Here is a 12,422-nt window from a genome sequence, read left to right as displayed (position 1 = left end):
TTGGTCCCAGCTGTCTGACAAGCAACAAATGGGCTACAAACAAAATTAGGATAGCATCAGTTTTTATTCCTATTTTTATCGTTACAAAAACAAACTGTTTCACATAAAAGTATGCAGTTTAGGAATGCTCAAAATACAATTACAAATAATTACTGAGCAATGTTTACTGTTAGAATCAATCTACATTAGTTTAGTGCATCATGAGAAGCCCAAGAGAAGGGCAACCAAATATATAATATCTATTTATTAAGGCTCATGATTATGAACATAGCTCATACTACTCATGGTATAAAAACTGAAATATGTGGTATTGTTTTACCATAGTTGTGCCATTGATATGAAATCTACATTGATGTTCACAGGACAGTATCCAAAACAATAAAACAACCCGCCCTTCCCCCCCAGCCAAAAAACAACCCAAAACCAAATGTTGGCCTCTTGAGGGCAGATGTGTGTAGTCTGAATGTGTGGTCACTTTAAAGGCTTCGGCTCCTCCCCAGTTCCCCCAGCCAGGTGGTACACAGCCAGACTTACTTCATATGCCAAACCATCTGCACCCTCCTACATACCCAAACATTTCACATATTACCAAAAGCCACACATTTCGTATATGACCTGAAGCAATGAATAAACTCTGAATCATCCCTACAGAGAGTGGGGAGGCCCTTCTGTGCATGTAAATGTGAATGAGAGAGAGTGTGTGAATGTATTTACCTGTGTGTCAGCCTCGGCATATACTCTGACTATGTCCTCAGTACCTGAGGGTCTGACAAAGGCACGTGCTTGTTTGTACTTCTTGACAAGGGTGTCTATAGCATCCTGGAGACCTGCTGGCATCACCACATGACGCTCCGCATCTGTTGTGTCTATCACTTGCCTGTCTGCTACCTATCAGTGAAAAAGGGCTGTAATTTTAATTTATAACTACTTGTGCAAAGTCAACGTAAATGTATCTTTAAACCACTTGCTGCATTCGCACATGCATACATACAACCAGACATTGTATAGTGCAAATTACAGTGGTGAGAGAGGAAGCCGTGTGACTGCCCGATAAGGCACCCCACAGTAGGAACATATTGAGAGCTGGTGTGCTGAAAGGCCAACCCACCTTGACTCGGAGCTGTCTGTTGGGCAGGTCTGTGTAAAGGGTGTCCCATCCCTGTATGCTCATTCCTCTGATAGCCAACAGGGCTTCAATCACCAACATATCTGAAATAGCATCACCTGTAGCCTATGGAAGCAATATATATATATATATATATATATGACAGAGAGAGAGAGAGAGAGAGAGAGAGATGCAGTGAAGTTAATGAGTTTACATAGAGACATTTACGAGATGGAGATTGATATAATCTTCATAATGATTAGGCTCATTGGAGGCTCAGGGAGCAGAACAGTGCTGGTGGTTTTACCTGGTTGATGAGATCGATGGTACTGGCCAGAAGCTTGGCGGCACGTTTCTTCTCGTCGTTGGCGTTGCTGTGTTTAACCAGCTGTCGGATCTGCTTTTCTGCTTCTTTGCTGAACAGAACCTTAAAAACAGTTTGAAGCTGAGCTGTTTCTGTTCAGAAGACTTAAAACAGTTCAGTGAGTATTCCGATGCTTCAGAAAGAGCCGGTTACAACTTTAGTCATCATTAAACTGTCATCAAGAAAAGTCACATAGAGCTAATGCCCATATGGACAATGAACCCATAGAGATGAAGGACCATGTTAGCTTGGTAGGTTTTAATAAAAACAATTTAAAGTTGAAGTTTGTGACTGTAAATAATTGAGTAAAAAAGGTGTTTTTAGTGCACTGCAGGAGTTCTTTTAAAAACTGTGGGAAAGAAGCACATTAAGACCTAATAGCTATAAAAAGGTGATTTAAAAAACAGGTAGGTTCTAAAGGTATTACAGTAAGCTCACCGTTCCATGGCCGTTGGCTTCAAAGTAAACTCCGATGTCAAAATCCTGAGCAGCATGGTGGAGATGCTTCACACCTGTCTTCGTACAGCACACTGTGACCTAAGAGTAGAGACAAAAGTTTGGAAAACTATGGAGAAATATGGATTATTACTCACTGATATTAAACAAAAATGCAAAGCTAATTACATATTATAGAACATTAAAGAATACTGGAAAACCAAGTCTCACATCACAAACATAAGGAATTATCCTGATCCTTATGAACAACCATCCAGTCAATACCATCATCCTTATGATTTATAGGAGAATATCGTGGCACACTTGGAAACATTTACCTTCATGACATCTTTCAGGTATCTTGTGGCACTCCCATTAGCATATGCTGTTTGTACAACAGCGACCTGAATGTTCAACCCTGCCTGTACAAAAACATACATGCATTCAAAAAATTAAAGCAAATTTAGTGTGTGTTAATGGCGCTTTGGTTCCATTTAGCTCTTCATAATTTAAAAAAACTATACTCTTACTATAAGAATTTAGTGACAAGTACAGCATTATCATGCATCACATGTATGTACAGAAAGACCCCACCATGTGACCAATATGTACCAAGATCCAGTGCTAAAAATAATGAACCCCATATATACCTAAATATTTCATATTTTCACATTTTTCTTATAGATAATGCAAAAAGACTCTAGTAACTTAAAAAAAAACAAAGTTGGATAGTCATATAAATCAATGTAGCCAATTATAACAATACTACATGTACTACTCTACCACTCTACCACTCTCTCTTTGGACTTTTGCTAATTTTGAGGGCAGTGGTAGCTCAGTGGTTAAAAGTACTTTACTTGAAATTGGAAGGTCGCCAGTTCAAGCCCCATCATCACCAAGTTGCCACTGTTGGGCCCCTGAGCAAGGCTCTTAACCCTCAATTGCCCAAGCTGTATTAAATCATAATTGTAAATTGCTTTGGATAAAAGCGTCAGCTAAATACCATAAATGTAATGCATATGTGTGAATGTATGTATTGCGAGTTTGCATATGGCAGGGTCTACTATATATTAAGCATACCTATTATAAAATTGGAAAATTTGAACAAAATGTCAGGTTTGCATTTAGGAGATAAACTGAACCTTCAAATGTGTTTTTTTGTTGTTGTTGTTGTTTTTTGTACCTGTGTCAAAAGCTCTTTGAGGGACATGCTAATGAGGGTAGCGATCTTATCCCCATCCAGCAGACGGAAGCGGCCAGCGGTGTCGTTGTAATAATAAATGATACGATCGGCATCACCGTCAAATGAGCAGCAACGCTCACCTGGACCCATATGCATACCTGCGTATGGGAGGGGGTGGGGGCGAGAGAGGGAGAGGGAGAGAGATATTTTACTGCATCAAAACCAGAGGCATGTATATGGGACTTACAATGGCTTAAATAAAAACTGCACAACTCCTGCAAGATTTTTCTAACACATTCCAATGCTTATGTGAAGGAGCTTAAAGATTTCACAACGGAACAAACATCTAAATCACTAAAGCCCTGTTTAGACTTTTAAAAAAATCAGCTGTGAAGCAATTTGTCCAATAGGTTTTTATTGTTCTTGGTGTCAGAAAGCCCACGTTTGAGAAGGATGCATAATGAGTTAAGGTTAAAGTTCAGTCTGATACGGCACGAGCTGTTCCGAAGCTACCAATGCCACTGAATTCCGGCTTGGCACACTTTAATGTGTGTGTCTTCATGAAACTGCATAAGTATGTCTGGCAATATCCTATAGGCCAGTATGATAACACTGCAGAACATTCCACACACCTTCAGGAGCTCTCTGGTGTACTTTCACATAGTCAGCTCCACACAGGTGGTTGAGTTTGCCACTGCTGCCATCATTGAAGAGTGCCACCTGCAGTTCATACTTGAGAAATGCCTCCATTTCTCTCAGTTTGAGTGCTCCGATCCCATTGGCACCATCTACTAACAGCCTCTTCTGGTCATCGGTGCGATTAAGAGCCTGGGAGATGGGTGCAGGAAACTAAACTTTTAATGTGCAAACTATGTTGCATAACCCATGGGCGTTGTTAGGCCCATTTTAGGGGGGCTATATCTGCCCTAAAATTTTCTTTAGTCCCCAAAATAAGCATGCATTATTAGTTTAAAATCAAGTTCTCCTTCATTCTCTCTTATTCAACCACACAACTGTGTTTCCAAAGTCACATTATACTGGGAAAGAGGGCACTAGGACCTGGAAGAGGTACTGCTACATACAGCAGCCCTGAAACCTGTACAAAAATTTGAAAGTCTGAAAGATGTAATTTGATAAAATCTTAATCAGTCTGTCGCACTGTGTGTGTCTCTGTGTCAGGGAATATTCCTGAAGACTGTGCAACCTCAACAAAAAAGTAAAGAAAATACATAATCTGTATGTCTCTGTATCTGAATGTCATTTGTCTGAAATGAAACTGACAGAGGAACCCTGATTGTTGAACAAATGCTAATTTAACGTTACTTAATAAGCAAACTAAAAATGACTTTTGCATTAAACAATGCATTATTTAAGACAGGTTTCAATGCATAGTTCTTTTTATTTTTGCAGTTCTCCTGGGGGGCTTAGCCACCCTAATCATATATTTCTAGTGACACCTCTGACATAACCTATTTGCCATGTAACTGTGTGGAGACAGGTGCTCATGTGTTTTATTTTTATCATAGTCTTGCTTTCCCAGAGTCTTACATTCTTGGTGAGTTCAATGAAAGCCTTGGAGAGTTTCTCATAGTAGCCCTGTAATGTGGCGGTGCCATAGCAATCATGGGTGTTGCGACAACGGACCATATAATGCAGCTGAGGTGTGGTCACCAGGCCATAGTCTGAAACCAACATGCACGCACAAATGCACACACATGCACACACACGCACACAAACTAATTAAATCAAAAACATTTTCATCAAGTAAAAGAGGTTATTAAAATGTAATTTGTTGTAGCAGAAAACTTGAATACATGAATCAGTTTAATTACTATTATAATACATGACTGGGGAAAAAACAGCCTAAGCCTTCAATCAAAAATGTAAAATTTACTTAGCCATAAGCACACCTTGACTGTGCCCTCCCAAACAGGAAACGCCATCAATCACAGCCTTTGTTAGGCTCTCACTACTTGGCCTGAGTGACAGCAACCACAGCCAATCAGCTAGTACATTACACTAATTACTACATTAACTATTTTAGCTTTCATTATTCTGTTAAGGAAAAAAAGCAATTGCACAACAGGCTACCTGGTATCTCTGCCGACAAAGACGTTAGCTGTCTCACTCATGCTGATGGCGTCTGTCTCCATGATGTTTTTCAGTACAGTACACAGAGCTTCTTGCTCTGCATTGGCTAGCTGTGTGGCATAACCTTCCCAGGCTGGGGTCACCATTTCTCCCATTGGGTCAATCAGCTTCACTCCATTATCCTCCTGTGAAAAAGAGATGGGTAAAGTGAGAGAAAGGCGTGTGTATACAGTCAGCAATGAGAAAGGACAATGCAGATGTCCTGTGCTGTGTGAGTGTGTACTCTCATAGCACTACACTGACCACAGGATTGTGTGAGGCGGTGACCATGACTCCGATAGTGGACTTGGTCTTTTTGGACCTCAGAGCTGCCAGCAAGCCCATACGGAACATGACGTGGTCCAGATGCTTTGCGGTGGTTCGGAACCCTGCTGTACCATACTGTAGCGTCAGGCCCTTTGGCTTTGGATGTTGCGTGGATTTCTGGGACACCTCGCCAAACTCGGCCATCTTTACAGAAATCAGAAAGGGAAAGAATGCTTGAAGCTATTTTCTGTAGTTGCGTTTTGCCCCAGAGACCATTAACGCTACAGGTTGTATTGGTCTTCAAACTAATATAAAACGATGAGCCATAATCTGCCTCACACATTGTTCTGTAAAACCAGTAGTGTAGGTTTACTAACTAGCGTTAGTTCCTGTGTATTTTGTGCACGAATCAATGCAGTACGTCAATGACACAAGGAAGTTAACTCGTTAACTTTGCTACTTAGCTATGATATAATCTGCGAAATAAGTAGATAAATGTCTAACACAACACGAAACTGGCAGCTAACCTAGATGTCTAACTTACAGTTGACATTCAAAGACGACAGAATAAATGACGCGTTAGCTGATAAAATAGATAAACCTTCACTACTGCTAGCTAGATAGCTAGGTCAGCTACCGCTAGCTAACTTAACTGCAATCTGGTCACAGGTTAAGACAGAATGAATCACTAGCTAAAGCTGAAAGTGCTGGTTGCATTATGAACATATGTGGCTAGCTATCTAGACTACAACAACAAAAAAGAATAAACACGCAATTTCTCCTTGCCTTCTTCTCAACAAGTTAGAGGAAAACGACTATTGTGTTTTCATACTTACTTGTTCAGTTGTCAAACTACTACCCACTGATGTCAATTCAACAGTGAATGGCTTTTACTTCCTATTGGTGATGTGGCCGTCTGACGTAATCCCGTTTTGTCGGGAGCGTTCAGGGGAATCAGAGCCGGTAAGACGCAGCGCAAGACACATTCTTCGCGCTTCAGTAATTTCGCCCCCTGCTGAAAGCCGTAAACGGATTCAAGAGCCCCTTCTGACGAATTCATTTCTCCATAATTTTCCAAAGTGCACCTCTGTCAAGTAAAAGCAAATCTTTGCTCATAATGAAACGTTGCCTTCAAAACACAAATCAAATTTGCAGTCAGTGCTGACCATTAAATAGACACTAGTGCAATCAGTTGAAAACATTTTACCAAAAATTCTGATAACAGAATTGGGAAAAAAAACTGATAACAATTGAGCAACGGAAAAATTATTTATTTTCACATGGTGAATAAAAATATATGTATAAAAAGAGAGTGCATGAGGATTAATGCAGTACAAAATATCCAAACTGTAAACTTATTTGTGGAAATTCAAATGAGCTTCTGACAGAAAAGTACACATGAAACATAAAAGTTTCTTTGACTAAGAAGAATCTCTTAGAAAAGGAAAAATGTACATTTGTTCTCACATCTCTGGGCTTGGGGACGCCAAAGGACTTCAAATACCTCACATGAATGGGATGGGGAGAAGGTGGAAGGAAATATTTGAGAACTGTGGGTTGTTGTTGAAGTATTCATGGACCTGAATAACAGTGAAACTGATGTTGTCCCAAACGAGAATATAAGTGTATTTCAGGCTGTTCTCTTTGCTCTTGATCTATTGGAGCATTCCAAAGACCACTGTAAAATACTATAAACAGGTTGTTTATTTACTTAGATGCTGTTGGCTTCAATTTCCCCAGACAAAAAGAGCTCACCTGAGGCATTGCTGACAAAGAAAAAAGCAACATAAAGTGTCCAAGCCAGCAGAAAGAGCTTCTTTGTGACTGCATTTAGATTTCATGAGTCTCTGGAACTATACTGAAGGGATATTTCCAAAAGATATTCCCTTAATCGACGTTTTGATGATGGTGTCAGAGAGTATATGTAATTCCAAAATCTCTGTTGATATCTGTTTAATGTGATAAGACCATAGCATATAAATTACATTGGTAGTTCAGTAATTAAAGTATTTCACTAGTAACTCGAAGGTTGGGGATTCAAGCTCTACCATCACCAAGTTGTCACCGTTGGGCTCCTGAGCAGAAATGTAATTTTCATGTTTATCAAACCATTTAGTTATCATTTGTGCCTTGTGAACTGGGGCATTGTCAGCCTGGAGAACACCATATCATAATATTAACATCATCACAGGATAAAGTTGATCAGTCCAAATAACTTTTACAGGGAATTTTCCCTCAAGTGAACCCAAAATATACCATACTCTTAAAGGTATAAGCATTCTGGCTATTTTCATTTGCTTCTCCTTTAATATTATACTAGTGCAAATCACGGCAATTGAAACTTTTGACCACAATTGACCATAATTTCCAACATTTTACACTTCTTTCTAATATATCTAAATGCAGTTGTCATTTTAGTCACTGTTTGTGACTTAAGATCCTAATCCAATAATTAATCCTCTTCCAAAATCACTTGGAAAAGTGATCTGTTCCTTTTGCTATCACTGTTTCCAGGTTCACTCTGGACTTGCATAGTACATATAACTGAAAAATTAATTAAAGAAGGAGACGAGTGGAATATGGCCTTCTCCACCACCACCAAACATAATACCTGATTATGCCTTATGGCCCAGCCTGCTCATCATCAGTGTTTCAGGCCTTCGTCAACAATGTCATGTGTGACATTCTCCATGAATTCATAGACGTGTACATAGAGGACATGATCTATTTGATGAAAATGGAGGGTGTCAGGACAGTGGCTTCAAAGCTATTTGAACAGTGATTGTTTGTTAAAGAAGAGTAGTGCTGTTTCTATCCACAATTTACTTTCTAGGCTATATATGCATGCATATATAATATGCATGAAGGTGTGAGAGGTCCAGGTTGTGTGAGACTGACCACAACCCCAGACTGTCAGCTACAATGATTCCTGAGGTTCACTTCATCCATGACTTCAGCACCATCACTGCCCCCTAACCTCACTCCTCAAAGGCGCTCCATACAGCCTGTCTTGGTCACCGGTGGCAGAGAGTGTGCTCACCACCCTCAAAAACATTTTTACGAAGGCTCTAATGCTAGATCAGCCCAACCTGAGAAGTCATTTGTGGGAGAAGTGGACATGTCTGATGTAAGAGAAGGGGCTATTCTCTTACAGTGGCAGGCAGAACCCACAAAATTATGTCCAGTTGCAGTCTTTACGAGGAAGCTTTCTTTGGTGAAGCATAACTATGACATGGGGAATCAGGAACTCCTGGCCATAAAACTAAAACAGTGTGAGTCTGACATCCAGTTATTATCCTAAGTCTAACCATGGAGCAGCTCAACCAGGAACTAGGCTAGTACCTCTGCAGCTATTGTAGTGACCAACTACAATAGGACCAAGGACCAAGGTTCAAGAAGGAATCCATCTTCAATTGAGTGGTCCAGCTAGTAACCAGTCCATGGTTTAGGAGGTGTGGGAGTCTGCTCACACACACCTGGAGAGGGCAGTTCATCTTCACAAGGCAGACCAAGGGTTCACCGTAGGGAGGTTCCTGCATACCAGCCTGGGGTGAAGATCTGGTTATCCACCTGCTGCTGAGAAATCGGAACAAAAATTTGAGCCTGTGCTACATGGATCATTCAAGATTATCAATCAGGACAACCAGGTAACCTATCATCTACAGCTTCCTCCACATCTATACCTGTCCCCTTCTTTAAATGTTTCTTTCCTAAGGCCTGTGGTACCAGGTACCCTACAGCAGACTGAACTTCTGGATACTAGTGCACAGTGAATAAGCTTTAAAAATAGCTGTAAACATACAACACAATAATTGGGAAACAAGGATCATTATATAATTATTTTATAATTTGATGACAAGGTGTAAGTAGCTGCATAGTTTATAGGGGAAACAAGCACCATGTGATTAGAATTCAGTAATGTGTAGCTGGAACTCAGCAACTTTAGAGTGTGCTGTTGATTTCAGTAGGTTGAGTGTTCTATAGTATTGAAACTTAAGAACATATTTTAAAATATGAAATATTAACATTTCTTCAAATGTTTCTCAACATTCTATGCCTATAAATAATTCCTCTTACTAAGAATTATAAATCAGATGAAAAAAAAAATTGAATACATTCTCTTACTTTGGCACTTATTTGAAGCTGTTCAAGCATAGAAGGAATTCTACCTGCCAACAATCCACTGCTTCAGCTTTATAAATGTTTTAATTCATTAAGTCGTAGTGATAACTGACAAAACAATGCCTTCTCCTTTCTTTCTCTCTGCACACTGTTTACTAAAGTACTATAAAATAATGCATGTAGGTCATTTGTGTGTGCATGTCTGAGCATTTGTGTATTTGGGATTCACTTCCCACATCCTCTTTATAATGCTTATATATGCTTAAATACAATAATGGCGGTGGGTGTGTGGCCAAGCATTGTCTATGGGGAGAACCTATGGGGAGAAAGTGGTCTAACCTGTGTGGTTAATGGCAGCCTAGTTCTATGCTGATTTTTCTGTCAGTAGGGTGCTGGAGCCCAAGAGAAACAGTTCCCCTGACACAGATCAAGACACGGTGCTGAAAAGCAAAAAGAGAAAGAAAAACCACTTGAAGAAGCAGAATGGAGCAGACAACCACAGACAATGAGTCAGGGAATAGGAGCAGACCAGTGTCCTCTAGCTGTACTGTTACTGACCTACTTTGCCATAATTCTTCAGTCATTTATCACTGGTGAATACATTCAGAACATGTAGCAGAGGTTCACGTTGCTTATGCGCTCTGTTCCTTTGGATAAATTGCACTTTGAACAATATTTGCTCCCTTTGATCCAAAGTTTTTTTTTTGCAAATACATTTTCTGTACTTTTACAGTTTCCTGTTTATACATTCAGTGGGTGTGTGTGTTTTCAATTAAATGTATATTTATATTTATTTGAATAGCATTTTCACAAGCGGTATTTTACAGCTAATAATATGCAAGCCAAAGGTCTAAATTCATGAATCCAGAGATATGTACCATTTATCTAACAGGAAATTTAATATCCAAAAATATATTTTCAACCTAGGCTTCATAACTGAGGATATGTATGAGTATTGAACACTGAATGGAAGGTTAGCGCAAAGCTGGATGGATTTGTGTGAAAATAAAGCTGGATTTAGCAATTTTGGGGCCCTAGGTGACAGTGGCCAGTGTGGGGTAGTCATCATATTGTTGTTTGACCTTTTTGTGTGAAGCTCACTGTTCTTATTCAAATCCTGCAGTACTCAAACTTTTTTTAAACTCACATTTACTTTAACTGTTCTGTAAAATTATATTAACAGGTTTGTGGGGAAAAAAACTCACTACAAGTAAATAAACTAAGTAAATAAAAAGGCATTTGAAAGCCAAAAAAAACATCTCTTAATGGTGAGCTGAGCTGATTGAAATGGCACACCCATCACTAATCCATACAAGCATGAGTCGTAGCATTACGTGTAGTCTGTGGAGCCTGTGTCGCAATGCTCTGTTCTAAATAAAAAATAGTTCATTTCAGTTCAGTGGCAAAGCCTTTTTGCTTTCCTCCTTCTTTTTGCATTTCTCTATATACAGAAAACATTTTTTTTTCTCACTTAAGCACATTATCCACATTGCAGCTATCATTTGCTTGTCTGCTTGCACCTGTATGCATTCACACACAAAAATATGGCAAAAAACACAGGGACTAGACCATTACAGCCATGTTCAGGGGTAGTGCTATGATAAGGTTACTAACATAATTGGCTCCTGGTTTATAGCTAAGACTGATAATGCACCTTACTATTGTAAAAATGTTTTAGTATTACAGGTATCATTTATTTAAGTGATCTTGTAGGAATAGGATGAAGAAGACAATTAGAAGATTTAGAGGAGGAAATAATTTTAACTACCTCCATTTACTAAAGTGGAGTGAAAATTCCAACCTCTCTGCTATAGCTACACTGGGCTCATCATTCACATCAATTGTGTAAGGTAGCAGATTGTCAGGGTTAAATGGACCATATAAATTTTATGTCTAATCATCATACCGTAATGATAGCAATAATTGTATTGTTTAAAAAGTCCATGATAGCTTTCATTACTGTTGCAAGCTGCTAGTATTTGAGATTCAGAAGCTGACTTGTTTGTTGTTTAGATATTGTGAAGAATATTAAATTGGGATTATTATTGCTGTGTTCAACCAAAAATGAGAGATATGGAGCATACGTCATATTAAGTGCCCTTCTGTATTCTAAAAGGCTATCCTTCCAAGGCAGATAAATAATTCTAGCTTAGTCAGCAGTCACGTTCCTGCACTTGGACTGTTTGTTTTAGTGTGAGTGTGTAGGCCCCCCTCTCTGCTATGGCTCCTCCGACCTCCACAGCCTCCCAACCATTCACCACTGTCCTGGTTCCCTATCTTTCCGGAACATCAAGAAGGCTCTAGGCTGACCGGCCAGCTGTTTATGGTTTCTTTGCCACACTGACACTCATCAAGCCCATACTAGGATTTTTAGGACCCTGTATTTTTATTGTTTATTTTCTTTTTACTGCTTATTTTGCTCCTGTTCTGGTGTGCAGTGTCAACCAAAGGAGGAGCTCAGCTTTTGTGTCTTGGTTCCTCTCAAAGTTCCTTTTTCATGCTCATAGGGATTTTTTTTTTTTTTTTTTTTTTTGCCACTGTCAGCTTTGACTTGCTCACTAGGGGCTTATATAATGCTACATATATAAATTTGACTTTGGTTTTCCTGTTGCTGAGAAAGAACAATAGCTTGCAGCTATTCTAGTAAGGTGAAGGGAACAATTTTGGGGGAGAGGGCCTCAACTCATGCTGAATTCCTGCAGCCTGCTGTCAACACACTTAAACAGGGTCCACACACACACACACACACACACACACACACACACACACACAAACAACACAGCATGGCGTGGTCTTCACCCCTTTAAACTGATTTA

The 12,422-nt window shown here is 39.5% G+C and overlaps 1 protein-coding gene across 1 annotated transcript; it reads right to left on the bottom strand.

Annotated features, from left to right (window-relative positions):
• Positions 1-45: 45 nt before the first annotated feature.
• On the bottom strand, positions 46-6,406 carry pgm3 (phosphoglucomutase 3). The gene is made up of 13 exons (XM_027011138.2): positions 6,321-6,406; positions 5,482-5,688; positions 5,179-5,363; positions 4,998-5,065; positions 4,636-4,769; positions 3,720-3,915; positions 3,088-3,245; positions 2,243-2,326; positions 1,908-2,006; positions 1,413-1,532; positions 1,109-1,231; positions 715-888; positions 46-561 (listed from the first exon to the last, which is right to left on the bottom strand). Exons 2-13 carry the CDS (start codon positions 5,686-5,688, stop codon positions 472-474), a joined length of 1,638 nt encoding a protein of 545 aa, XP_026866939.2. The 5' UTR covers positions 6,321-6,406; the 3' UTR covers positions 46-471.
• Between the last annotated feature and the right edge of the window lie 6,016 nt (positions 6,407-12,422).

The sequence above is a fragment of the Electrophorus electricus genome, chromosome 2 (assembly GCF_013358815.1).
Source record: "Electrophorus electricus isolate fEleEle1 chromosome 2, fEleEle1.pri, whole genome shotgun sequence".
Classification (NCBI taxonomy): Eukaryota; Metazoa; Chordata; class Actinopteri; order Gymnotiformes; family Gymnotidae; genus Electrophorus; species Electrophorus electricus.
This window is presented reverse-complemented; position numbering and strand designations above follow the sequence as displayed.

Coding starts and splice junctions, on each gene's coding strand:
- pgm3 (XM_027011138.2), bottom strand. CDS start 5,688: ATGGCCGAGTTTGGCGAGGTGTCCCAGAAATCCACGCAACATCCAAAG. Junction 1,232..1,412: donor CCATCGATCTCATCAACCAG/GTAAAACCACCA, acceptor TTGCTTCCATAG/GCTACAGGTGATGCTATTTC. Junction 562..714: donor ATGCCGAGGCTGACACACAG/GTAAATACATTC, acceptor TTGGGTATGTAG/GAGGGTGCAGATGGTTTGGC.